This window comes from Tenrec ecaudatus, chromosome 5, assembly GCF_050624435.1.
Source record: "Tenrec ecaudatus isolate mTenEca1 chromosome 5, mTenEca1.hap1, whole genome shotgun sequence".
Taxonomy (NCBI): Eukaryota; Metazoa; Chordata; class Mammalia; order Afrosoricida; family Tenrecidae; genus Tenrec; species Tenrec ecaudatus.
The window spans coordinates 138,994,534-139,021,953 of NC_134534.1; the positions used below are offsets into that span (position 1 = coordinate 138,994,534).

The 27,420-nt window shown below is 44.9% G+C and overlaps 1 protein-coding gene across 3 annotated transcripts in view; it reads right to left on the bottom strand.

The window, feature by feature from the left end:
- The window catches only part of ATXN7 (ataxin 7), a 161,275-nt gene that overhangs the window by 10,697 nt on the left and 123,158 nt on the right, over positions 1 to 27,420 (bottom strand). For all 3 annotated transcript variants that reach the window (XM_075549943.1, XM_075549941.1, XM_075549942.1), the window contains 5 exons: positions 8,413 to 8,662; positions 6,240 to 6,499; positions 5,772 to 5,854; positions 1,796 to 2,061; positions 24 to 222 (listed from right to left, as the gene is read on the bottom strand). In XM_075549943.1, the coding sequence (XP_075406058.1) occupies positions 24 to 222; positions 1,796 to 2,061; positions 5,772 to 5,854; positions 6,240 to 6,499; positions 8,413 to 8,662 (1,058 nt within the window). The remainder of the gene's footprint in view (positions 1 to 23; positions 223 to 1,795; positions 2,062 to 5,771; positions 5,855 to 6,239; positions 6,500 to 8,412; positions 8,663 to 27,420) is intronic.

The window sequence follows — 27,420 nt, forward strand, 5'->3', positions numbered from 1 at the left end:
GGGGTGGTGGACGTGGAACTTACAGATGCTGGCTGAGGATGATGACCTGAATAATGACAGTCCAGTTTTTCAACAGACTCTTCTTTGTCATCGCCTTCGCCCTCCTCACTGGATAACCGAGAAGCTGGCTCAGTGGCAGGCAGGGGAGGGTGTGGAGGTTCATGGCCTGGTGGAGGGTCAATGGGGGCACTCCCAGCTTGCTGAGCAGGGCAGCCTGGAGGCCTTGGTGAGCAGAAAGTGCATCATGGATCAATCACACACCTGGGAAGAGCCGCCCTACCTCAGATACAATGTATCCAACCACCAGAGAGGCCTGGGTGGTCTGGCTACCAACACTGGGGACCAGCAGATGCTAAGCCAGGTACCCTGGGAGGGAAGGGGCCTTCTTCTAGAACCACCTCACTCAGACTCAGAGCAACACTATCGGGCAGAGGAGAACTGGCCCTGTGGGTTTCTGAGACCATAGATCTTCATGGGAACAGACCACCTCATCTTTCTCCCATGGGGCAGCTGGTGGGTTCTAACCACTGACCCTGTGGTTAGTAGCCCAGTGACTAATCCTTAACACCACCAGGGCTCCTTTTGCCCGAATGCTATGCTGAGCACAGCTGTCTGCCAGATTTAACCAAAGTTCTTTATGCAAGGCAACTCAGGTGGCTCCCCAAGAGGGAAAATGTACATGGAGTTTAAGAGAATTGTGTGATTCTTGTACAACTGGATTATGGCAGCAATTAGTCGAGGTAATTTGCAAATGGTTGTAAAATAGCATAGTAGGAACGGGGAGATAAAAGCAAGGCAGCATGACTTTATTCTCCGCCTGCTGTGCATGGATACGAAGGCATTCTTCGTACATTTACAATGGCCTGGTGGTTCTCAAGTCAAAGCTCCCCTTTCACCTGCAGAAAAATGTCCACAAGGAACTGGCCCAAGGTCTCGTTAAGGCAACGACAGCTGGACCTGACCACCGTTGGGTGAGCCTCCCTTGACTGCACACCCATGGACACCCAGAAGACAGCGGTTCAGGCAGGTCAGGCTGGAGCATATCCTTGAGTTTCCACGAGGGAGGTACCTGACCCCACTGTGCAACCATTCCAAGGATCAGCCGAGTGAGGGAAGTGTGAGTAACAGAAGTGTTTGCTGATCTACTTTAAAGGCTGACACGGAGGCCTCTCTCTGCCTGCGGGACATTGAGTACAACGCCCTTTCCTTGGAAAGGCATGCAAACACACACGCACGCGCACCAGAGATTCCACAGTCAGGGCCTGCAAGATGCATGTCTGATAAATACTCAGGGAAACACTTTGATCCATTGCTTAGAATGGTGCTAACATACCTAAGCCATGCTCAGGCCAAAGTCCCAAATGAATGAATGAAAAAAAAAAAAACACATCAAAAAATGGATGCTCTAAAAACTCAGGCTAAAAGTCTGTCCCCAGGGCAGATTCCCACTGCTGTGTTTCTCACAAAGTGAAACAAATGAATGGGACACTGTTGCCAAAGCCATGTGAAATGTTCTAATCACTAACCTGCAGGAAACAGCAGAGTTTCAACCGTGGCCCTTGCTAATGCTGACCCGAGTGGGACAGATACTGCTAACCTTAAATCGGCAGCTTTTCTCTGGCCAAGCAGCAGCCTTGGTTGAAACTTGCTGGTGAACCAAAAACATTTTTTGTCTCATAGTAACTCCAAATAAAAAATTAAAAATCTCTATCGTGAGCATGATGTACATTCCCCGACCGCAGGGCTGTCCTGGAGCTAGCTGCCCTCAGAGGAGGAGTGGGAGGGCTTGGCTTACCTTGGAAGACTGGAGGTGTGGGGCTGAAGTTTACTAGCGAGCGGAAGCTTTGCTTCAGCAGGAATCACTCCATGGGAGGTGTGGTGTGGCCCCTGGGAAGTTCGAGGCAGGGCGAGAGGCAGGTCCCTGAGAGGCTGCGTTGGTTGCTGAGAGTTCGCATGGCGAATCAATTCCTTTTCCCTGGTTTTGTTTTTGTGCTCAGCTAATAACACATCAAATCGTTTTCTTCTTCCCTGGACGGCCCTTCGCTGGGTTAAGGAATGTGTCTAAAGACAACAACAACAAAAAAAACCCAGAAACTGAGGACCGACAGTAGTTTTTTAAAAATTGTTTTCCTTACTTTTATTGGGGGCTCTTACATCTCTTAGCACAATCCATACATTCATCCAGTGTGTGAAGCACATTTGCACATATGCCGCCATCATCATTTCAAAGCATTCTCTTCCCACTTGAGCCCCTGATGTCAGTTCCCCATTTCGTCCTTCTCTCCCCCACCCGTCCTCCCTCATGAACCCTTGATAAGTTATAGATTATTTTTCCCTATCTTACATCGTCCTCCGTCACCCCGCACCCACTTTTCTGTTATTTGTCCCCTTAGAAGGGGGTTCTAGTTCATCCTTGTGATGGAACCCCCTTGCTCCCCCACCCTCCTCTAATCCTCCTGGTAGCTCTACTCTCCTTGTTGGCATCAACAGTAGTTTTTTTAATCTGTCATATATTCAAGACATGCATATATAAAAAAAAGCAATCTGCATGAATGAACTATTTAAGTGAATGATCTGCGGATTATGGTGCTAAAACTATTTTTTTTAAAGCAATCTGGATCAGTATCATGGCTGTTCAGCATTTGATAAGCTAAAAATCCTGTGAGGACATTATTTTTCTCTTCCACTTGGAAGAAGCACATCTTCCAAGCTCAAGTGTATGAGAGTTTGGTGTGGGGATCACCTGTCCCCACCCCTCCCTCAGAACAGCCATGTAAGTGGTGCCGCCTGTTACGCAGCTAGAAGCACACACGGTGTCACGGGCGCTCTCTTCAACTCCACTAGGAAAGTCACTGCAAACGACATACAGTGCTCAGTGTTTCAAGGGAAAAATGATTCCATGAGGCATGCATCAGAAAATTGAAACACAACAGGCTCTTTTCTACCAAAGCCAGGGGGAGACTGTGGAGGGCTGGCTCCGGCCCAGAAGGAGGGCCCGGGAAGAAAGGCTGGTGAGGAGCAGAGTGAGAGAGCACAGTGAGTTTCAGCAAGCTGTGGCCGAAATCAAGAAAACGGATGGAGAGCATTCTGCAGTCTGAGGGTCACCCTCTAACTTCGGAATTAAGAAATGGGACATTGAGGAAAAGGCCAGTTATGACAGGGCAGTGGTAGAGGCACATTATATACACATACATGTTTAAAAGTTTATATTCCAAAAGTGTTGGATAATTACTGTAATTTTTTAAAAAGGTCACCAGGACCATTCCTGTACTTAAACCAAAACCAAACTCACTGCCATCTAGTTGATTCTGACTCACGTGGGTTTCCAAAACTGACCTCTTCAAGGGAGTGGAAAGCCTCAACGTTCTCCCATGCCATCCTTAGCAAACAATGAGGCCAAGGTATCGGATAACTGAACTGGTCGGAGCTGGGCAGTCAAGTGCTATCTCTGTGACAACTGTGTGCAAGTCAAGTTAGTGTGACCCTTACAGGCTGCTGGAATCGGCATCTGTGAGAAGTGTTAGGAGACCCTAATTCTCACTGAATTGACATTAGCCACAGCGGACTGAAATCACATACCCCTTGAAGATGAGTGAATTCAAGTCCATACTTCTTTTTTCTCTTTAATGTTGAAAATACCATAAATGATATTCCATGCTCGTGCTCACATAGTATACGCACGCACACACACACACACACACACACACACACACAGATGCACCAGTTTATATATAGCAGCACATTACTAGAATTTAAGGGGGGATTATGCTTCCCACATTCATTTAAAATTCAATAACCTAATCTACCCCATCAGACAAACCACACACTATCTGCACAAAATGTCATTGAGCACTGGCAACTAAATGAATGTGTGTCACCCTTTTAAAAATGTGTACTCAATGTTAAGATGTCATACATCCCCAAGAAAATCACCTGAGCAAGGACAAGGCACTTCACCCAGACCTAACAATGCACCCGACACTTAAAAGGCTTCAGGCAAAAAGCCTTCCACCACAGTCCGGACTGATCGAATGACAATGTCATTGGTCCACCTGCCCTCGTCTCCAGACAGATGTATAAACCTCTCTCCTCATCTTGCGATGTCCTCAGGTACTAGTGAACAAAGTGGGCAGAGCTCATGGATATACTGAGCTTGTTTGAAAAGTGCAAGATTCCACAGAAACTGAGAGACACTCCAAACACAAATGTGGCAGTTTCACATACATCGTTTGTCCTGCACTGCCACCCCAGAAGTCAGGGGGCTGAATGGCTGTACGACTAGGCTCATACACGTTCAGACTTCTGGCACCACTCCCTCCTGATTTCAAAGGGCCCCTCCGTCCTCTTCAGTACCTGGCCTTCTCCATGCCAGTCCGTGTTTGTGCTTGCACTGCCGGCCTTCGCCCCGCCCCACCAGAGCCTCTGCACGTGTATATACGCCAACGCACTCCTCCCACCTTGAAAAGACAAGGACGACCAGAACAGGACAGGACGGGAGGGAAGTGGGGGCTGAGAGGGTGGCAGATAGGTAAGCTGGGAAGGAAGGACAAAAGTTGGGAGCAGCAGGGCTGACAAAGAAGAGAATGAACAATGATCCAGACAGAAGGGACCAGGGCAGCAACATGGGGGCAGATTCTGGGGCCAAATGGGAGGCCAGGAGAGGAGAAAGACCGAGAGAGAAAGCCCTGTGAGAAAGTCAGGGCAGTCAGAAGGGGCCTGGCTGGCAGGGCACTGCATTTTCCGGCAGTTTTATGCTGAACTCATGACAAGTCAGAGCAGAAGGCACATAATGCTGCAATGACAGTTGGCTTCGCACCATGCGGCAGTTAGTAAGGACGCCCTTACAAGAAGGCATGGGCAGGGAGATGGGGCAGGGGGGAGGAGAGGGGAGATTATCCACAACAAGCTATGTCACCTAGCACTAAGGCCCAGCAAGAAAGTCGCTCAAACTCCTTGCAGATGCTGAAGTGAAAACACATTTGGTTTACTGCGGTGCCTCAACTCCTTGCAGATGCTCAAGTGAAAACGCATTTGGTTTACTGCGGTGCCTAACAGAGGACCAGAGAGAGCATCTTAAGTACGGAGAGGGGTCTTCCCTGTCAGAGGGGAGTGGAACCATACGAAACCCCTGCTGCTGGAGCCAGGGAGGCAGGGTGAGTGGAGGTCCAGCTCTGAGCAGAGCAAGGACAGAGGCTTGCTGTCACAGGCTCCCTAGAGGGAATGAGGCAGTGACACAACTGCATGGTCTTTCCAGCAGCACGTGGGCATTTAGGAAGAACACTTCAGGCAGGACAAAAGGGAGAAGATCCTTATATTTTATTGGCCAAGGCATAAGTCAGGTGCATAAGGCCAGCTCAACAAAGCCACAGGTACTTACATGGGGTTCTTTGAGACTTAAGAAGTATGGATTTTACAGACATGTGGAGACTCATTTGTATGCAAAGGGCATTTCTACACTTACTCTAAATCGGAACAATTTGCACCACAGTAATGTCTCTGCAGACATATTACCAAGCCTTTTCAAGTAACAGATTTCATAGGGAAGCACAGTGCTCCCCTGGATACGGCTCTGCTCATCAGAAACGGCCTTCCTTCCCTCCAGACTGTCCCCTCTAAGAACAGACTACACACTGTGTCATCCCATGACTATCTCTCCGTCGTTTATGAAATCCATAACAGTCCTGTGGGTTCTTGGCTTTAAGGGTCATCAGGGCACACCCATCTGGCCGCTTCTCAAGAGTCCTGCGCACACACTGCAGGAGGCCACCTACCTTGCATGTCAAAGACCGGGTGCAGGGCTTCTTGGTGTCGAGATCAATGACCCCACAGTGTATGTCAGGATCAAACTCTCTTTCTGTCAAAAGCACACAGACATTACAATGGGTTTGACAACACTCTGTGATTTTGTAAAGAAGAAATATCAAGACAGATAACTTATGATTTGAGTAAAGCCTATCACGTCATTAATAAATACACAATCTGTAAGAACTTATGTGACACACCACAAAGCAGAGGCAACACAGACAAGTGATAGGGTGGCCACAGCCATCAGGTGACAGGTAAGATACATTCTTAGTACACCCTGCAAATTATTACTAAACACTGCATTTGCATTCCTTATATATATATAGACGTGCTCCTTAAAGAGCGCCGAGAACCAGCGTGTTGCCTAAAGAAAGGCCTCTGTACTGTCCGCACTTCATATACACACACCCCCAAGAGGGAGAGTGTCACGTTACCTGATAATCTCTTATTTAAAAATTTCCGATGATTGGAACTGTCTTCGGCTTTCTTCTCGGGGGCGGGCGGTGCAGGAAGCCCTCTGCCATTCAGAATCTGTCCGGGTGAAGGCAAGTGTTGCTTTGGTATGGAGGGGCAGTTAAGGCCAGGTTTGCCTGAGGAACTCACAGTAGCAGAACAGGTTGGCCCCACGGCAGATTTCAGTAGTGTGCCATCCATCTTTAGGGGAAACTTCTCCACTTTGATGGGGGCCGGCAGGCTGTCATAGAGGAAGCAACAACACCAGCATCTCAGTGCCTGGCAGCCTAGGAGGCTGCTGAGCTGGAGGGACATGGGCAGATCTGGCCCAGCTCCCACTGGGCACTTTATGTGTTAGAAGTCTGTGTTCAGAAATGCCAGGAAGAATCACACTTATTCCGGATAAGACCTCCTGACAAGGCAAAACCTTGGTGGACCTTCAAATTTTACGTCATCTTTCATTACCGTACATGCTCATGTATAAGCCGAGTTTTAGGTGCCTTGGCTGATGTTTAGGTCAGCTTATACTTGAATATATATGGTATTTCGGAAAAATGCTACAGTCGGGACAAGGAGACAACCAGACCTAATAACTGAAATCAACTTCTGCAAGAAGCAAAAACATGAAAAGGTGCAAAAAGCCCAAGACTATCTGGAAGGTATCTTAAAAGTATGTTTTTGACAACTGTCATTTAAATAAATTAATCCATCAAAACAGAATAAACCTCTAAAAAAAGGGGGTGGGGAGAATACTTCCCAAAAATACGTCACTAAGAATTCACAAGAAGCACCAATGAGCTGACACTATATCTACAAGCACGTGGCACAGGGTTGATGAGCACGGATTGTGCACTACCAGCAAAGGACCAGACTGCGACTCTGGGGACCTTCCTGACATACCATTTTGCTTGGTAAAGCTTACTGCGGTGGTGCAAAGCTAGCTAATGGCTCCATCTCCCTCTGAAGCCCCACTCCTTATAGAGGATTGGATTGATGAGGTTTAACACACTTTGTTCAGTAGAGTTTCTGTTCTAACAGCTGCTGAGCTGAAGAGTGGCTTATGAACTGCACTGGCATTTTCTTTGGCTTTGAGACAGTTCAGGAATGAAAGCCAAAGTTTCTGTACTGCACTTCTGACAGATGAGCTGGGCTGGGGGCTGGCTTAGCAACCAGGACAAACAGCTCCAAACAGCTGTATCTGCAGCCAGAGATACTGCAAGATGCCGGAGCATCTCCCAGCTGCCAAGTCATCGGACAGTAGCAGGTGCTGGACCCTGCTGGAATTAACCAGGTTATCAGAACCCTGGGACTGAGATGTGTGTGGTTTACGCTCCAGAAGGGAGGCAGGCCGGCCAGGGAACGGCCACACAGGCTGAGGGATGCCACCAGGAGGCAAGAAGGGATTACATGGGAGAGCATGCCTGCTCCCTCACAGGACCTCCAGGAACCTGTTAACCTACAGACCCACTGTGGACACTTGCCAAACCCTTGCCTGGAGTGTAGGAACCCCTTTCAGTCTTTCTTGATTGCTGCTGTGACATCAAGGCTGGTGGAAAGGAAGCATTGCTCCCTATTTGCTCTGCAGGCACGCAAACCTTTTAGACCAGATTCCTGAAATGTCTCCACCTTGTAATATCTACTAGCAAGAACAGAAGAAATCCAGTCTCCTATGATGAGTCAGGTACTATGAATACATTACACGCTTCCTATAACCTTGTACAGTGGATACATAAAGAGAAGAAAGGGGGCCTTGCCCAAAGCCCTGCAGCCAGGAAGTGCCAGGGGTAGAATTTGAACCCTGGGCCTGTTTTGACTTGAAGTCTCCCAGGCTAAAGTCCCTCAAGCTCATCAAGCTTTGTTCTCCGTACCTGAAAAAAAAGTGGTGGTTAGCAACAATATCAACTTGAGCATAATTCATACATAGAGCTTTAGTATTTGGCTCATAACAAAAGATTAATATATTTTTTTGTTTTCACAACTGTCTAATAGCTCTCAAGAATAAAATAGGGAAACAAAAAGAAACAATCATGTATTTCTGAAATTTCCCCCAAATGGGCTCTGTCTTCTATTATGAATGGATACACCCAGGTATTACTGCTGTGTGCAGCCCCATCACTCCCAGCAGGTAAGCTGGGGCCTTACAGCCATACTCACAATTTCGGATTGACTTTACTTTGCTGAATGATTTGTATTGACCTGGTGTCCCCCCTGAGCTGCTGTTTTTCTTTGGGTGATTTTGACAACTTGGAGCTGGCGGCAGATGCGCTCAGGAGGCCTGCACTGGAAGAGCGGCTGCTTCCACTTGCACTGCCTCCTTTGCTTTTGGACAGAGAGGGGAAGAGGGAAAACACTGAAGTGGGAGGACCGGCCAAAGAAGGCTTGCTGGGTGAGCTGTGTCTTCTTTCTGGAAAAGGAAAGAAAGAAAGAAAGAAAAAGTCATCCCCTTGCAGTTACCTCAAAAGAGTACCCTGAAATCACCATGTTTAGGTTCCACTACGTGCCAGTCAACGAAAATATGTGAGAGCAATAACAGCTTTCAGAAATGACTTATCTAGGCCGCACAGACTGATTGACAATTCTAGGAACTGGTCCTCCTGTCTACGAATCATCTCAGCATCAAGAGGTTTATCATCTAGACCACCCATTAGGAAATTCAGCCGCCAGCCTAAGCCATGAGAGGACGGCCAGGGCAGAAAAACAAACGTCACCAGCATCATCTTGCAGCCAGAGAAAAGAGACTTATTCGATCATCTGCAGAGCTCCGCTACTGACACCGCACGGGATTCTTTCTCCTTTCTAGCACTGCACCTCTCCAATTTTCAAAATAGCAAATGTTAGGAAACAAGTTGTACCTTCCTTTTTTCTCTTTCTGTCACTACCCACACCAGCATATGACACCAATAAGAAGGTTTCTAGGGTTACCTTACCATTCCTTAAGAATCTGCCGAAATTTTCCAGTGAATCATTTCACTTTTTTTTTTTTTTTAAATAATCTCACTTGACTACAGATGGCTCGGCTCCGGTTCACACCACAAGGATGCCAAAGGCGCAAGACAAAAATACCACAAATAGCTGCGCCTCCTTCTGAAACCAGTAAGTAATTCATAGTTCAGCACAGACCACACAGGTTTAACTGAAAATAAATCTATCCACTAGAGAAATCAGGATTTTTGAGAGGAAAGCAATCCATACTAATATAAATCAAGAGCCGTTGAAGACTGTTACCATCTGAAACAAGTTAATTATTTTGGTAACTTTATCCACTTAAATACCTTATGATGATAGCTAAGTGGATCCTTGCAATTAACCCTTGTAAGTTAACATTCTATGTGCTTAATTAAAACAGTTAAAAGGCACGTGATCCAACATTTACTTATGACAACATGGGAGCAAAACAAGTGGTTTTTAATTAGGCAGGTTAAAAGCAGTGACTACAAATACTGCTTCGGTGGTTTCCTGCCAAAGGTCTTTTTGTAGGAGTCCCGGGCATCCCTAGGAAGCTGTGCTGCCTTGTTCCTGGAAGGATACTGGTTCAACAATGCTTTCGGAGGCACTGAAGAGCCAGTTCTACACCAGGGTAAGATTCTTATGAGATCTGCAGGTTCTAATAGAGGCTATAGCTAAGTCAGGAAGGTTCAATTGATAATGGTGGTTTTGTCCTCTTGCTTCTTCCCCACCGCCAATGAGAATGTTGTGTGTAAGAAAAGAACGTGAAAATAAGTTGGATAATTTTCAAAACTCTCCATCAGTTTGTTGGTGTGTTAGGCTGGGTACTTTAGAGAAACGAATCCACAGAAAATCCTATGTATGAGAGTTTTATATAAAGGTTAAGTGCACATCAAGAAAACATCCCAACCCAGTGCTGCCCAAGCCCACAAGTCCAACATTAACCCATATGTCCAACGTCAATCCACAAAATCCTCCATCTCACAAAACACATGCAATGATGCTGACTGCAGGAGGAAAGCCAAGTCAGTGAACGTGTAAGCATCTCAGTGCTGGCAGGGGTCTCCACACGGCTGCTCCAGCACCCAGGGCTGCATCGGGGTAGGTCCATGTGGCTTCTCCTCGGGGATGTCTTGCAGGAAGTGAGCCTTGCCAGCTGAAGCAGGGACTGGCTAAGGCAGCTAGCTGCACCCTTGTCCGACCATCACAAAGCAAGAGACCCAAGAACTAGAAAGACCAAGCCATTGATCTCTCCGCCCTTCGATTAAGCCCACATGTGTTTATTGGCCAGGCTGGCACCCCCCACCTTCACTACCTCAGTTGGTTCTGTTGTTTACAGCTAGTCCTTCTCTCCCATGTACACTCAATACCTGAACCTACTTCCAGCGGGGAAGGTGTCCGACCGCGTTTACAGCTCAACTGCCTGCACTAAAGAACAGCTTCCCTGGGCGGTGTCCTGGTCATCCTCCTCTGTAGGGCACGGCACAGAGCAGGCCTCCATCTAAAGCAGGGGTCCTCAAACTGCCGCTCGCCGAGGACATTTATCCGCCCCGCCGGGTGATTTTGCCCTGTTTTGGTTTGTTACTTCAAAATAAGACATTTGCAGTGTGCACAGGAACTTGTTCATAGTTTTTTTTTAAGCTATAGTCCGGCCCTCCAACGGGTCTGAGGGACAGTGAACTGGCCCCCTTTTTAAAAAGTTTGAGCACCCCTGATCTAATGTCTGCACATTAATTCATTCAATTAGCATTTGCTTTTCTTGTAAAGAGGACTGATTTTCCAGTGACCCCAGGTCTGTGGTCTTCACCCTTGGCTGCACACTCACATAACCTATGGAGTTGAGTTAATTGGTGCAGGGTGTGTCAGAGATGTCCAGAATTTTACAAGCTCCTCTATGTAGTTCTGCTCTGCAGCCAAGGTTGAGAGGCTGCCCTGGACTCCAGTCATGTCTCAAGAACTATTAACCACGGCTGAGAAGTTAACAGTTGTACAAAGCTGAGAACACTCCCTGGCACATGCACTGAAGTTCATTGCCGTTACTTGTCCTAAAGCAATGTTTTCCAAATTTCTATCAACTGGAAGCGGTTTGCACAATTTTTACCTAAGCCACATAAAATACTATTTTCCCTCAACACTTATTTAAATTACTAACAACTCTACAGTCAATAATAGAGGCTACCCCTCCTTAGCATTACTGGCATTTTAATCAAGCCAGCTCTTAGAACAGGGCTGCAGGATGTCTGGCCCGGTCTCCTAATCACCAGTAGTTACCCTCCACCAGGAACAACAGGAAACCACCCGTCTACCTCCAGGTAGCCTCCAGGAATCAGGCACCACCTGTAGCATAGAGAGGTATTTTCTAAAGAATACTTCAGCTCTCTATAAATCAACAGGTTTCTAAGTTCCTCCTAAAATCACCTTGGGCAGCACCAGTCGTGATGCAATGCAAGAAAAGCCCTTGTTTCTGGTTCAAAGAGGATAATCAACCAGACCCTGTGACTTCTAAATACATGCATTCATTCTGAGCGCGCAAATTCTCAAGCAAAGGTCCCTGAGCAAATGTAGGGCATTTTACCTTAAGATCAAATGATGCACATGAAGTTCTCAACTCGATTACACAAATCAGTGGTGTTACAAAACTTATTTAAAATGCAAAAGTGTCCACAGTCATTGGCGTTGTTATACTAGGGAAGAATCTGAGCATAACACAAACTCTGCCTTGCTTCTGTGCAATTCTGTCTGCCAGAAACCTCAAGTGAAGGCAGAAAACCCGGCCAAATGAGGACACTGAGCTCACCCACTGACAACTACCAGGATTCACTGACAGCGTTCAAGCCACACCCCCACGGCTGGCTGCCACCTTTCTTCCGGTTTGAGAGCACCCGCTCCTCGTTCCCCTGTCCCCAGTGCACAGTAACTTCCGAACAGCAGCCAGCCCTACTGTTGCCGACCTCCCTTCTCCTAGTATACTTTCGGTCTGTGTTTAGGCAAAGTGGCAGATGGATTCTACTACGCAGAACATTTGAACCATTTTATAGAAAACAACTGTTGTCTTCATTAGGGTCTTTTGGGTGTCACTGATGAAGCTTTGAAGCCTTAAGCCTGTCATCCTGTCCTCATAACCCCCTATAGTTTTTAATCGAACAATTTGCACAGAGGGGCGATTTATGTTTTAGAAATGTACACATCATGCTACAGCAGTAACTCAGGACGTGTCTAGCGTGTCCCTCCAGTTTCCTATTCCCAGTACAGTGCACCTCTCTTTTTCTTTATAATGTTTTCCTTTCTGGCCTATTAACTCTTGATAGGGAATGAGCAGAAGAAAGTCAGTACTCAAAGCTTCCCCATGTTAAAAGATAGCTGATGTACAAACCAAGAATGGCCATCTAGCATGTGAACGGCTTTCATTCACTAAAACTTGAGACAGATTGTGTGTGTGTGTGTTCATGTGTAACAGATCCTAGCTGAAAAGTGCCAGCTCAAATCCTTGTCATGTTACTGAATTCTTCCATATCATGATCTGGGAACTTGTTCTGGGAAAAAGCAGCACCTGGCTTTCTCCTCATAAGGAAGCAGAGGTAAAATCTAATTTCATTATACTTGTTTTCCATAGATTTTAAGCTGGGCTTCCAGGATTTGGTTTGTTTACTTTTAGAAAAAAAGTTTCCCTATATCAAGAGAATCATGCAAATTAAGGCTCACATTAGGGGCCCTATAGTAAGTGGACAAGTGGTGGTGAGATGCCACGTTAAACTGTACTGTGGTTTGCTAAGGAGTCCAAGTTGAGTTTTTCAAAGCAGTCCTCTCTTCCAGGGTCTTGCACCAGCCCAGAGAAAGCATACACTGGCCCTGGGAGAGGAGTGCACTTTGCATCATTCCAGCGAGAAGCAGTCAATCAGGCAGATCGAGAGACAAATAACACACAGCCAGAGACAGATCCACCTAGGTGAGTGAGTGAGTGAGTGAGTTGAGTGAGTGAGTGAGTGAGTGAGTGAGTGAGTGAGTGAGTGAGTGAGTGAGTGTGTGTGTGTGTGTGTGTGTTAGGGGATAAGAGGCAGGGCAGGCAGACACAGACATCAGATGGAGACTGAGAGCAAAAGACAGATGGCAGGACTTTTCTCCTCCTTTTTGTGGCTTCAAATGTGACAATGCTTGCTGAAGGATCTGCGTGGGCGATGGGCAAGGGAGGAAGGAGGACAGGTTTCTGTAGGTCTTCCAAAGTGGACAACAGCCAAGAATACTGAGCTTGTACTTTGCATTCACTAAGATTAAACATATACTCTCTCTCCCCGCACACCCCCGCCATGTAATATATCAAGATGCCAAAAACTCAAAACTCAGACCCAATGCCATCAAGTGGACACCAACCCAGAGACCCTAGTGGGTTACACGTTGGGCTGCTAACCGTAAAGTCAGCAGTTTGAAACCACCAGTCACTTTGAGGAATTAAGGCAGCGGTTCTCAACTTTTCACAGGGGTCGCCCAATTCATGACAGTACCAAAATTACAGTTATGAAGTAGCAATGAAAATAATTTATGGTTGGTGGGTCACCACAACATGGTGCGGCATTAGGAAGGTTGAGAACCACTGGATTAAGGGGAGGCTTTTTAGACCATAAAAGATTTACAAAATCAGAAACCCAGAAAAGCTGTCTGTTTTATAGGATCATTGCAGACAGCATTGAGAATGAAGACGGAAGTAATTCAAAACAGGAGATCAAAGCAAATAATGCGATCTTTCTATATATCACAAGTCCCAGTGTGGCACTGCTGGGTAGGTGCTGGGCTGCTCGCCGCTCTAACCTTCTAAGAGGGTTGCTATGAATTGGAATTGACCGAATGGCAGTGAGTAGACATATGTCACAAGTAAATACACTGCTGTGAAAATAACTGAAAGCAATTTATAAAATTAGGGTATAAATCTAATAAACCATCAAAGCAAATCATAACTTCACACATTACCATTTATGCTTACAAATATTTAGAAGGACATAGACCAAATTTGTTTATTTTTTAAGGTGGTTATTCCTGGAATAACTTTTATGTACTATTTAATATTTCTATATAGAATATGGTTTACTTGATTACCAAAGGGATCAAAATACTATTTAGTGTTATCTCATTTTGACACATGAAGAAACAAAGCATGGTACACCAATCATCCATGTGCACAATACAGTTTCCCTGTTCTGAACTGGGCACCCCAAAGTGGCTAACTGCTCCTGAAAAAAAAAAAACTCTCACAAAACTTTTTTTACTCTGGACTCTTTAAATGTATATCACTAAAGCTCTAACTCTTCTAAATAACTGACTAAGAAGTCGGCTTCTGTTTCCTGGCCAGAACCCAAGTGTAGGCACCATGCGATGAGATTTTCAGGGATTAGCTTCTTCACGCCTGACCACCAACCCAGCCAATCAGAAGACGGTTGTATCTTCATCACTTTCCTGATGAGGAAGCCAAGGGTTTAAGGGGCTAAAGTCACTTAGTGGAGGTCACACAGCTAGTTAAGAAGCAGAGTTGGAATGGATCTCAGGCAAGCTGCCTCCTTTTCCAGTCACAAACACACCCTGACCCTCCTGCCCTTAGATAGCATTTTTTAACAAGTCAGGGTGTACAATGGTCCAGAGGGAAAGAAGACAGTGGGGAGGGGAGAGTGGTAAAATCAGATAGTAGAGAGCACTTCACAAGTGCTCAGCAAAAAACCAAACGAAACACCAAACAAACAATTTTAGCCCAAAGGTTACAAAGGCTAAACACACAGCTTTGTTAAATTTAGGGTGGGGGTGTTTTGGATTTCATCTTTTCATTTTGGAAGCTGCTATCTGTAGTAGTTAGGTACTGGGCTGCTCACTGCAAGGTCAGCAGTTCAAAATCACCAGCTGCTCTTCAGAATAAAGATGAGGCTTTCTACTCCTATAAAAAGGCACAGCCCCAGAAACTCAGAATTTACTCCATAGCAATGAGTTTGGTTTTTAGCTTGTGCAGCATAGTAAGTAACAGTTACATACTTTAAAAGGCTCATCACCTTTGCTTCACTTACCTATGTTTACTTCAAACTTCTGTCTTTCAAACTGAATCACATTCAGAATCCTTCAGTGTATCTACAGATTATATGGATGATTATTTTTACATGTACATACACATCATGTGTCTCCATAAGCCAAATCCATCTGGTGGCAACAAAATATACATATGCGCATAATTGTGTGTGTGTGTGTGTACACACCGAATCAAACTCACTGCCATCAAGTCAATGGCATCCACCTGTCACTCTCTGAGGGACGAAGAAGGGTAGTAATACACTCAGAAACTCAGGGAGCTCTACCCTATCCTATAGGGTCGTTATGATTTATGTGTGTGTGTGTGTGTGTGTGTGTGATATTACATATATACTTAAAAATCAGGGCTGACTTCACAGTACCTATTTAGCATTATTCCCTAAGCAACAATAACTGTAAAAATAGGACACTGGGATTTATGTTGTATTTATATTTTCTAATTACTATTCATACATCATGGCTGAATCATATCAAATGCATTAAGCTTTAAAAAAATAATTTTATTGGCGGCTCATATAACTCATCACAATCCATACATGCATCCATGTGTCAAGCACATTTGTATATTTGGTGTCATCATCACTCTCAAAACATTTTTAGTTAAAAAAAATCATTTTATTAGGGGCTCATACAACTCTTACAATCCACACACACATCAATTGTATAAAGCACATTTGTACATTCATTGCCCTCATCATTCTCAAAACATTTGCTCTCCACTTAAGCCCCTGGCATCTGCTCCTCATTTTTCCTCCTCCCTCATGAACCCTTAATTTATAAATTATTATTTTGTCATATCTTACACTGTCCAACATCTCTCTTCACCCATTTCTCTGTTGTCCGTCCCCCAGGAAGGAGGTTATATGTAGATCCTTGTAATTGGTTCCCCCTTTCCACCCCACCCTCACATTTTAAGCTTTTAATGATCCTTTTACTACGTTCATGGCATCAGTTTTTCTCTTTTTTCTTATTCTTCTTTTATTCCTTATAACTTCTTATACTTTTCTAAAAACGAACATTTCCAGCACACCAGAAAGCACGACCCCACAGGAAAACCACGCTAGTGGCAGCATGCCTTCTCCCCACCCTAAGTCTTCACTGTCTGCTCTGAGCCCATCAGCCACCTGATTATGACACAAAGAGACAGAAGAGTGTAGTCGAATTTCTGAAGATATCGATCTGGGGGACTGTCCCCGGAATACTCAGTCTCAAGTTTGGGGAGAGCCGACCTCTGGCACACAGGCCTCACAAGCCAATTAGACAGAAGGGGAGAGCAGAGGCAGCCTGTGGAAGCATGCTTAGGTGGGTTACATAAGGGCAATGGCAAACACCAAGAAAGACAAAGTCTTTACTGAAAAGGATGATTTCAACACCAGCTCCCCTAACAAATTCAACTCCAACTGCGATCTCTGCCAAAAGCATTTCTCCTCCCCATAATGTGGAGGTGCTTTTAAACGAAAACATAAGGGGAAAGTGCAGAAGAGAGAGCCATTTACAGCACTTGGGCCACATGAAACAAGTTTTCACCAAAGGTCTATAATCAAATTATCAAGCTCTTCAAGTCAATACTTTATGACAGAAACAAAAGCCCTGCTCAAGTATTCCTGGTCTCTTGACATTTCCAAGTCACTGAACAGAGTGAACCCACTGCGGTGGCATCCCCATTCAGAGCAGACCACAAAGGGCAGATTACAAGGGGAAGACTCCTCTGGCGGGGGAAGGGCCAGGCGTGAATGGATTTTCAATAATGTTGCTAAGAAAGGAGCAGAAATATGGCAACCTCAAATAATCCTCTTGCCAGAAATTCTTCCCATGAGGACTGTTTCTTCAGGGCTTTCTTTGCAAGTATATGACAAATACAAAAACCTTACTCAACACCTGGGTTTGTGTGTGATACCTTTTCCCTGTCTGTGTAACTTGAAGCTCGGCAGTCATTAAAAAAAAAAGTCACACTGCACCCTGACTGGCTCATCTCCTCCCCGTGAACCTTCTATAAGGGAATGTCCAGTTACCTACAGATGCTCATAGCTAATGTTCAATGAAAACGAGCATCAATGACTCCTCCTCCGTCAGCCAGGAACTCTTCTCCGGAGCCAGCGTGGGAGCAGTAAGTAGGGCTTCGATGGTGAGCAGCAACGCTGCTGGCCATAGTCTCTTTCCCAGGGGAGGTGGCGGCTCCTGCCGTGCAACAATATGTTGAAGATGCTGGCTGAATTGGGGCCTAAGTCGAACTGGATAATGAAGGGAGTTGCTAAACCAATGCTATTACTGGTGAGTGCCACCAGTCTGTTCCCACTTACACCAACCCTAGTATAACAGAGCCTTGTGGCATAATGGCTTTGTACTGAGCTGCTAATGGCAAGGTCAGCAGTTTGAAACCATCAGCTGTTTCTTGGGAGCAAAACCAGGCTTTCATTTTCCTATACGTTCTAATTTGGGTACTTTAAAATTTTTTAGTAAACTATAATGTGGCAATTACATCATCTCTTGTCAACTTGCGAAGGGGTAGAGTCTAGCCTGTCAATCAGGTCATAGCCAATGAGGTCTCTGTATTGGCATGACCTTCTCCTGAGGATTCTGGGAACTCCTGTCTTCATCCCTGGAGGTGGGACACATTCTCTGCTTTGACTCTCTGCTACATATTCCTGTTGACAAGCCACATGGAACTATGCTGATGGAGCCAGAGCCCTGGAATGCCTCATGGAGTTCCCTGCCAGGACAGAGATGCTTCCACCACCACTGGATCCACAAGACTTTCCACCCACTGGCCTGTGAGCTTCCTGCATTCAGTATCATTTCAAGTGTTGAGTGAGTCTGAAGAGGAATTTATAGACTGGTATCAGACATATTGGCTAATATTGGGCTTATGGACTTGATCTGGACTAGACTGGGATGTTTTCTTAATATACAATTACTCTTTGATATAAAGTTCTTTCCTATATATAAAAAAAGTTAAAAAAACCCAAACACTTTTTGTTTTGTTTTGTTTTAAACGTTTTATTAGGGGCTCATACAACTCTTATCACAGTCCATACATATACATACATCAATTGTATAAAGCACATCTGTACATTCTTTGCCCTAATCATTTTCTTTTCTTTCTTTTTTTCCCCCTTTTCTTTTTTTACATTTTATTAGGGACTCATACAACTCTTATCACAATCCATACATATACATACATCAATTGTATAAAGCACATCCATACATTCCCTGCCCCAATCATTCTCAAAGCATTTGCTCTCCACTTAAGTCCTTTGCATCAGGTCCACTTTTTTTCCCCTCCCTCCCCGCTCCCCCCTCCCTCATGTGCCCTTTGTAATTTCTACATCGTTATTTTGTCATATCTTGCTCTATCCGGAGTCTCCCTTCCCCCCCTTCTCTGCCGTCCCTCTCCCAGGGAGGAGGTCACATGTGGATCCTTGTAATCAATTCCCCCTTTCCAACCCACTCACCCTACACTCTCCCAGCATCGCCCCTCACACCCTTGGTCCTGAAGGTATCATCCACCCTGGATTCCCTGTGCCTCCAGCCCTCATATGTACCAGTGTACAACCTCTGCCCTATCCAGCCCTGCAAGGTAGAATTCGGATCATGGTAGTTGGCGGGAGGAAGCATCCAGGATCTGGGGGAAAGCTGTGCTCTTCGTCTGTACTACCTTGCACCCTGACTGACCCATCTCCTCTCCTAAACCCCTCTATGAGGGGATCTCCAGTGGCCGACACTTGGGCCTTGGGTCTCCACTCTGCACTTCCCCCTTCATTCAATGTGGTATATATATAAATATATATATACATATATACACACACACACATTTTTTTTTTGCATGATGCCTTATACCTGGTCCCTTTGGCACCTCGTGATCACACTGGCTGGTGTGCTTCTTCCATGTGGGCTTTTTTGCTTCTGAGCTAGATGGCCGCTTGTTCACCTTCAAGCCTTTAAGACCCCAGACACTATCTCTTTTGATAGCCGGGCACCATCAGCTTTCTTCGCCACATTTGCTTATGCACCCATTTGTCTTCAGCGATCCTATCATGGAGGTGTGCAGCCAATGATATGATGATTTTTTGTTCTTTGATGCCTGATAACTGATCCCTTTGGGATCACTCGCTCACTCAGGCTGGTGTGTTCTTCCATGTGGGCTTTGTTGCTTCTGAGCTAGATGGCCGCTTGTTTATCTTCAAGCCTTTAAGACCCCAGTCACTATCTCTTTTGATAGCCGGGCACCATCAGCTTTCTTCACCATATTTACTTGTTCACCCACTTTGGCTCCAGCCGTTGTGTCGGGAGAGTGAGCATCATAGAGTTCCAATTTAATAAAAGAAAGTATTCATGCATTGAGAAACCCAAACACTTTTATGAAAGATTAAAAGCTAGAGGAAAAGAGGAGGCACTGCAGATTAGAACAGGTGACCACCTTGATTACAAGTCCAGTAGTCCCTTTTCATAATCATTGTCACAGACCACCTATCACCAGGCCAATGGTCAGGTTCCTTTCTGTCAGAGCACCCTCCCTTTGTTAGGGTCAGAGGCGGGCTCTATGCCCAGAGTTAGCCTCAGGGTCACACACCTACACTGGCTCTCGAGGAAAGTACCTTGTGTGACAAGCTGCCACACTGCCCGGAGCACAACACAGCCATCACACTGCTTATGGCACCCCTGTGATTTCCACGTCACCACGGCTGACTACACAGTATCATGCTATAATTGACATGCTGAGTGACACTTTTACTTTGCTAGCAGTCATAAGGGCTTCCATCTTCTGTCCTCAGGAAGCACGGTGTTACCTGATGACACTGATAGAGCACAGCAAAGCCTGAGAAGCATGGCAGAGCTGACTGATGCACCCCATTTTCCCGTGGCCACACTTACCTCCTACCCCATCCTGCACTTAAAACGATTCCATCCGCCAAGTAACAACATGTGTGAAGGAAAAACAAAACTAAAGAAGCCAAAACAAAAAGTCCAGCAGCCTCCAAACACTGTTGATGTAATGCTGTGGTTCTCAACCTTCCTCATGACGCAACCCTTTCGTACAGTTCCTCATGTTGTGGTGACCCCCCCCCCCACCATAAAATTATTTTCGTTGCTACTACATAACTGTAATTTTGCTACTGTTTTGAATCGGGCAACCCCTGTGAAAGGGTCATTCGATCCCCAAAGGGGTCACAACCCAGAGGTTGAGAACCACCGCTGTAATGCTTTGATCTATTAAGGGAAATAAAGCACCCTAGAAATCCAGTGGATTATCATTACAACTTTAACTTCCAATTTGTTGGACCATATAATAGTTCAAGCATCACTACAAGGGACATTTTAGGTTTTGATCACTTTCTCCCAAATGGAAGATAAAGGAGCAACATTAAAACAAAAAAACTTCTCCCCAGTACTAATATATGCCTTTACCACTCCTATTCAGCTTTTACACACACACACGCCGTATGCAGCAGTCCTCAATCAGGGGGTTGGGACACTTTTCGGGGGTAAAATGACCCTGTCACAGGGGTTGCCAAATCACAACAGTATCAAAATTACAGTTATGAAATAGCACTGAAAATAATTTTATGGTGGGGGGAGGCCGTCACCACAACATGAGGAACTGTATTAAAGGGTTGTGACATTTGGAAGGTGGAGAACCACTCCTTAGAGGATTAAAAATTAGGGAGGGAGGGTGTGAAAAGAGAAAATGAATCTGAAAAAACTCATTAAAGAAGCTCTCTGATTCTTTTGAATGACTACTTCTATGCAGGAATTCAGACAGGGAGCACCGTCCTCCCACGCCAAGGAGGAGCACCACCCCCAGGTGCACAGAAGGACAGCACCATCTGCTGAAAGCACGGTGCTGAGTCTGTACGTCACTATGCTAATTTGCCAGTTTCCACTGGCCGTGTGTATGTAGATATACTTCTCATGTCACTTTATTCCACGAGACTTGGGGAGAATCCCACAAACATGGGCACGACAGCAAAACCACAAACTCAGAGAACAGCCCAGAGGCCTTCTTCATGAACCATTTTGTTATTAAGAATGAGTGATTCACTTCTTAACAATACCAACGTTTTCAACGAGTTTACAGCATGTGTTTACTCTGGGGAGGGAACTATACCTGCCCCAACTGCAGGTTCTCCACCAATAACCACCACAATGAATATTCGAATAAAAATGGAACCAGATATAACAAAGCTAACATTGCCTGATAATTGAGAAGGAGATGAGGAGGCAAAATCAAGTTTACTGAATTAACAATATGAAGAACGATTTTACGATAAGCTTGCATTTAAATCCTATAAAACTGGGAAGCTAAATTTTCAACCTCAATGAGCACCATCTGATCAAGCTCATTATTGCAGAAGGAATGAAATTTGAATCCAGTGAAAATGCAAGAACTCAATTCCCACCTCAACTTTCTGCAAGACAGAAAGCAGAGAGCTGAGGTAACTTTGAGAACAGCCTGTCCCCCGACTCCAAATTAAACAAACAAACAAAAACCCAGGTTAAACTTCTAGGTACCTTAAGATACAACTGGCAGTCAAGCCATAATTATATTTTTATGCACTTAATTTAAGTTACTGAATGACTTCTCAGGGCCACTGCTTCTATCTTGAAGCTGTTCCTCTCGACTGTTCAGTTTACAACTTTGCTGTGGATTAAACATCTGACAAAACAGCTTTCAAACACAATCTACAGGAAACACTGAGAACTGCCTGTCATGAAACCTCACTCACCACAAATAAGATAAAAACAAACAGCGTGTTACAAGGTCCTTCCATTTTTGGAGAGCCGCATAACCAAAGCGCTCCCTGTTTTGAGCTACAGGAACTGTCGGGTGCAAACCTCAGCATTTTGTAGGAGTTAATAGCAAACTCAACTCCTATCTGCTTTTGAACTTTGGCCAGATCACTCAAATGACATTTCAGAACGGCTCCTGTGCCCGCTCCTGCTGCGACTGCCCACTCTGATCCACCGCCGCTGCAGAGCCCACTCCCAGCACCGCTTCCGCAGTGTGCCCCTGGGCCTGCTGGCAGGGCAGCTGGCTGCCAGGAGAGAGGAGGCCCACACACTCTCCAGACTCTGCTGTTTGGATCCGCACAGTGTTAGCAAAGAACTAACCCACCTTCCGCAGGCTCTATCAGACCTGGGCCACCTGCCAAGTCCAGCCTCGGAAAACTGCCTCGGCAAACTTACCCCGTGGAGCTTTCCGCCCCCGTGCGAAGGGAGGACTGTGCCGAAGAGGCTTCTTGTTCCCTTCCATTCACATAATTTGGTTGTGCTTCATTGCACACTTGCTACTTCAGGCTTGCATCATGATTTAGGTCTGCCCACCATCTCCAAATATGCTCCATGTTTGGGCTTATGTAACATTTGCTACTACTGTAAAAAGCACTTGAATTACAAAGGTCCTGGCAGATCAACAGAAAACAGGGGGTGGAGTCTAATTTAATCTAATATGGTCATACAAGGCATCCTGGACTGTGTAAATTAATCCTTCAGTTTGAAAGACAACTTGCCAAAACTGGGGAAAATGGAAGTTAAAAATGTGACTTGCCAAAATGTGAATTACGCACAGCTTACTTTTTCTATCTTTAAACTGCAACTATTACTGTCAGGTATATCAGACATTTAAGCAATTCATTATAAAACCTACATTTGAAGACTACCTTAGAAGTCAAACATATTTTTATAAAGAACAAGATCCAGTCACCACATGTTTTATTCCCACATGCTCTATACTTAAAAAAAAAAAAAGTTGATTATACCAGGACATACTTTTTCTTTCTCAACAAATTTGGTAACAAAAAGGCTAGCCTACTTTCTGTATTACATATCTATTTATATAGTAAATCCCGAAGATTATACAACTGACTGCCCAGAGTTTGATGTTCAATCATTAGATGGCATATTAAATAAAACTGAAGGTAATTTTAAGCTGAAAATTTCCCTCATGAAGTGGCTCTTTGGATACAGAGTGAAGCCCTGGTGGTGAAGTGGTTATGCACTGGGCTTCGATCTGTATGGTGGGCAGTTCACAATCACCAGCAGCTCCACAGGAGCAAGACTGGGTTTTCTACTCCCGTAATCAGTTACAGTCTTGGAAACCCAAGGCAGTTACTATGAGTCAACACTAACTTGATGGCAGCAAGTTTGGTTTTTTTTTGGTTTTAGAAACAATCTCCCAGATCGTCTGGCTTCCACTCTCAGCCCTATCTCATGTCCCACAACTCTTCCTCTTGTCTACCAATGTACCTTATCATGAAGTAAACACAGGAAAATGGGAATTTTATGATCAGAAAGGCTGACCAGGTACATAAAGACTCAGATTGATAGTTCAGAATGAATATTTTTAGGTAGCCTCCCCTACAGAATTCAACATCCCATTCAGAATATTTGGAAAAAGTCACAAATTACACACACAGAAGAGTCAGAGAATATAGGAAATGACTTCTATCAGACCTGACACAAATTCTGAAATTCACTGAAACAGAAGATTAACAGCTATACTGTTATTTTCACTGTAAGCATTCACTTCTAAACAATATCATGATCCAGGTTTTCTATAAACTACCCCCATTCATATTCCCTATGGCCACATTTAAACCACCTAAAGGAACATGCAACCCAAAAGATGTGAAGTTATTTCAATGAAGGTTTTCTTCAATGTGAAGCAATTCCACTGCTGTACTCACACACAGAGTACCACTGCTCACTGCACCCACCTATTCTCCCCCAGGGAGCAGGTAGGAGCCTCTCTGAGGGAGCTGGGGAATGGGGACCTTTCTCCTAACAGCCTCAGTTTCACCTACACGGTACACGGGTATGATCTCCTAGCATAAGTGCTTACCTTTTCATCATTACTTTTTGTAGCTAATGCTAGTAAGGAAGAGAGGGGGCAGGGGGGTGGGGGGAAATCACCACCAGAACCAGTCATGAGTGTGTGGGAACAAAATCTTTATTCTGTAACCCTGATGATAAACAGGGCAAATTTTAGCAAATCTTCTTAAATGCTACTAACACTGCATTTAATGTCATATACAAATAAGGAAGAAACAATGTAAACTTACTTAGTTATGCATTGGGCTGCTACCCACAAGGTCAGTAGTTTAAAACCACCAGCTGCTCCAAAGGAGAAAAGGCAAGGCTTTCTACTTGAGTAGACTATAGTCTCCGATCTCTGAAGTTCTACCCTGTCCGATAGGTTGGTTATGAGTTGGAATTGACTCAATGGCAGTGAGTTGTTTTTTTGTTGGATATAAAAGGGGTGAATGGTAGTATAAGCTAGGAAAATATACCTGTGTCTGATAAAATATACACAAAACATGGGCATCAAGTGAACATTTAACTTGTAAACATATCCATGCCCTTCAATATCCTGAAGAAAATGTTCAAGCAAATACTACCTTGTTCTGATCATCTCCCAATATCCTATTCAAATAAGTGTTTTTTTTTAAATGAGAAATCTCCCAATGAAAGTTCCTACTTAAAATCTATGCCTGGAGACATGTTATACTTATGTTTTCCTTATGGAAAAATAAAGACCAGACTAAGTGCAAAAAAGGCCATAGACTAAAATATAATTTTTGTAGAATAACTCATTCCTTACAGACCAAAAATTACACTTCCTGGCTGTCGTTTGGACTAATCATTTTACTCTGGTGCACAAAGGAAGTCCTGAGATAACGCAACAGGCCTTCCCTCACATCACAGAGAATGAGAAAAAGGCAATAGTTGAGAGGTGGAAAAGGGTGAGAATAAGTTATGGTTACTTACTGGGCTGGAATGCCCAACTTGATTATCAACTTGATCTGCAGAGCTCTTTATTGTAGCAGTGAGAGAACAGCCAGCCTGCAGTCTGGGGCCTAGGTCCCTTTGGGCCTTGTCTTCACCAGACACACTGACAACACCTCCATCTCTCACCCGGCATGGTAAGGAACAGAATTATGAATGCACTATCAGAGAGTAACAAATGCTCGATACAACTAGTTCCTGATTTAGGGTGTATGAGTTACAACAAAGCAAAGCCATGGCCTTCTGTTTGTTTTTCTGCCGTCTGCTAGAAGAGAGTGCACTGACACAGAGTATAACTGGCTGATGCTATCATTCTCAGAGGTTTCTCCTAAGTGTCTACATGCAATGCTTCCAACCCCCAAAGGCAAATACAGATCTATTTTAAAAGATGCTGATAATGAGAGGCAATAAAAGCAGCACAGCAGCACCAACAAAAGGTATTCAACTTATACGGAAACCGACTTACAAATAAGCGCACTGGGAGGGGACCCTCTTCATAAACTGGGGGCTACCTACACATGTAGGACTATGAGAACATTTAGGGTGGGCAGGTCAAAGAAAGGAGGCCCATGAGTAGCACAGGGCAGATAGAGAACTTAGTGAAGTCTCTAATCTTGGGATTTTCTGAATCAAACCCCTGAGAAGACTACCCAAGTGTCATTCAGCATTGTGCAGGGTAACCAACAAGCTGTTGGCAGTTGTGAAATAGCCTGCCTCTGTCACTCGCCAGTGCTCCATTTTATAGGAGCTCAACAAGTCTCCACAGCACTCATGCCACTGTCTCAGCAGGCCAGGTAGCTTTTAATTGGCCTTAATTGGCACTTACAAGAGCTTTAACATTCCTTACCAGCTGCCAAGGAGCACTTGAAAGGAGGACAAAGTATTTTCAAATTTGGAAAATACCAAACAATTCCTTCAGCCAGGAGGCCTGGAAGCCTGCTATCTAAAACCAGATTAGCTTCACCAAGAAATATTGCTACACTCATTGAACCCTCACACTGGATGTGGGGTGGTGGTGGTGTTTAAATGGATACGAGTCACCTTGATGGCTCAGATCACTCAATAATAGCCTTCCCCAAGCTTGCATCATCTGATCTGTTTGTGGATGGCTAGGTAGGCCTCAGCCACACTTCACATGGGTATCTTTTTAGCTGTCCCAATTGTTCAAAGGCTGGCAAATAAAAGATGTCCACATAGCCTGCTTTACACAGGCTTTGTGTTAACCATGGTTTGACCTTAGTCTGGTCATTATTTGATACACAAAGTGAACGCTGTTAAAAGGCCACCAATCACAAGTGCAAGAAGTATAATGAGATCAGAAACACAATTGATGATGGTTCTTCACTGGCCTTGCAATTAATCTTACTCCAAATTATTATCCTCTAGGAGACAAGTTTGTAGAGGTCCATCCAAGCTTTACCATAACTAAGATTTGTTTCATGGGGTAAATTCCATACAGAGTGAATAGAAATTTCCCAAAAATGGCTGCAGGAGAATTGCCTAAGGTTTAAATCAGTATTTCTCTAAAACCAGTCACTCACTTGATAGATCTCTGCATCATATCCTTAATGCACTCCCTCAATGCATGAGCACTTTGCTCTGTTAAATAGGCATTCTATCATGCTCACCCTCCTGACACAACCTCTGAAGCCAAAGCGGGTGAACAAGCAAATGTGGTGAAGAAAGCTCATGGTGCCTGGCTATCAAAAGAGATAGTGTCTGGGGTCTTGAAGGCTTGAAGGTAAACAAGCGGCCATCTAGCTGAGAAGCAACAAAGCCCACATGGACGAAGCACACCAGCCTGTGCGATCACAAGGTGTCAAAGGGATCAGGTATAAGGCATCATCAGGAAAAAAATAAATCTTACCATAGTGAATGAAAGGGCAAGTGCAGAGTGGAGACCCAAAGCCCATTTGGAATAGCTGAAACCCAGGTGGGGACAGAGCATGATAGTGGGACAGGAGGAAAGTCAAAGGAAATAGAGGAAAGAGCTAGGGGGCAACGGGCATTTATAGAGCTCTAGACAAAGACCACTGGAGATCCCCTTGTAGAGGGGTCTAGGGGAGGACATGAGTCAGTCAGGGTGCGAGGTAGCACCAATGAAGAATACAGCTTTCCTCCAGTTCCTAAATGCTCCCTCCCTCCCCACCAGCTACCATGATCTGAATTCTACCTTGCAAGTCTGGATAGAGCAGAGGATGTACACTGGTGCAGATAGGAGCTGGAGGCAGGAATCCAGGGCGGATGATACCTTCAGGATCAGGGGTGTGAGGGGCAATGCTGGGAGGGTAGAGGGAGAGGGGGTTGGAAAGAGGGAACTGATTACAAGGACCTACGAGTGACCGCCTCGCTGGGGGACGGACAACAGAAAAG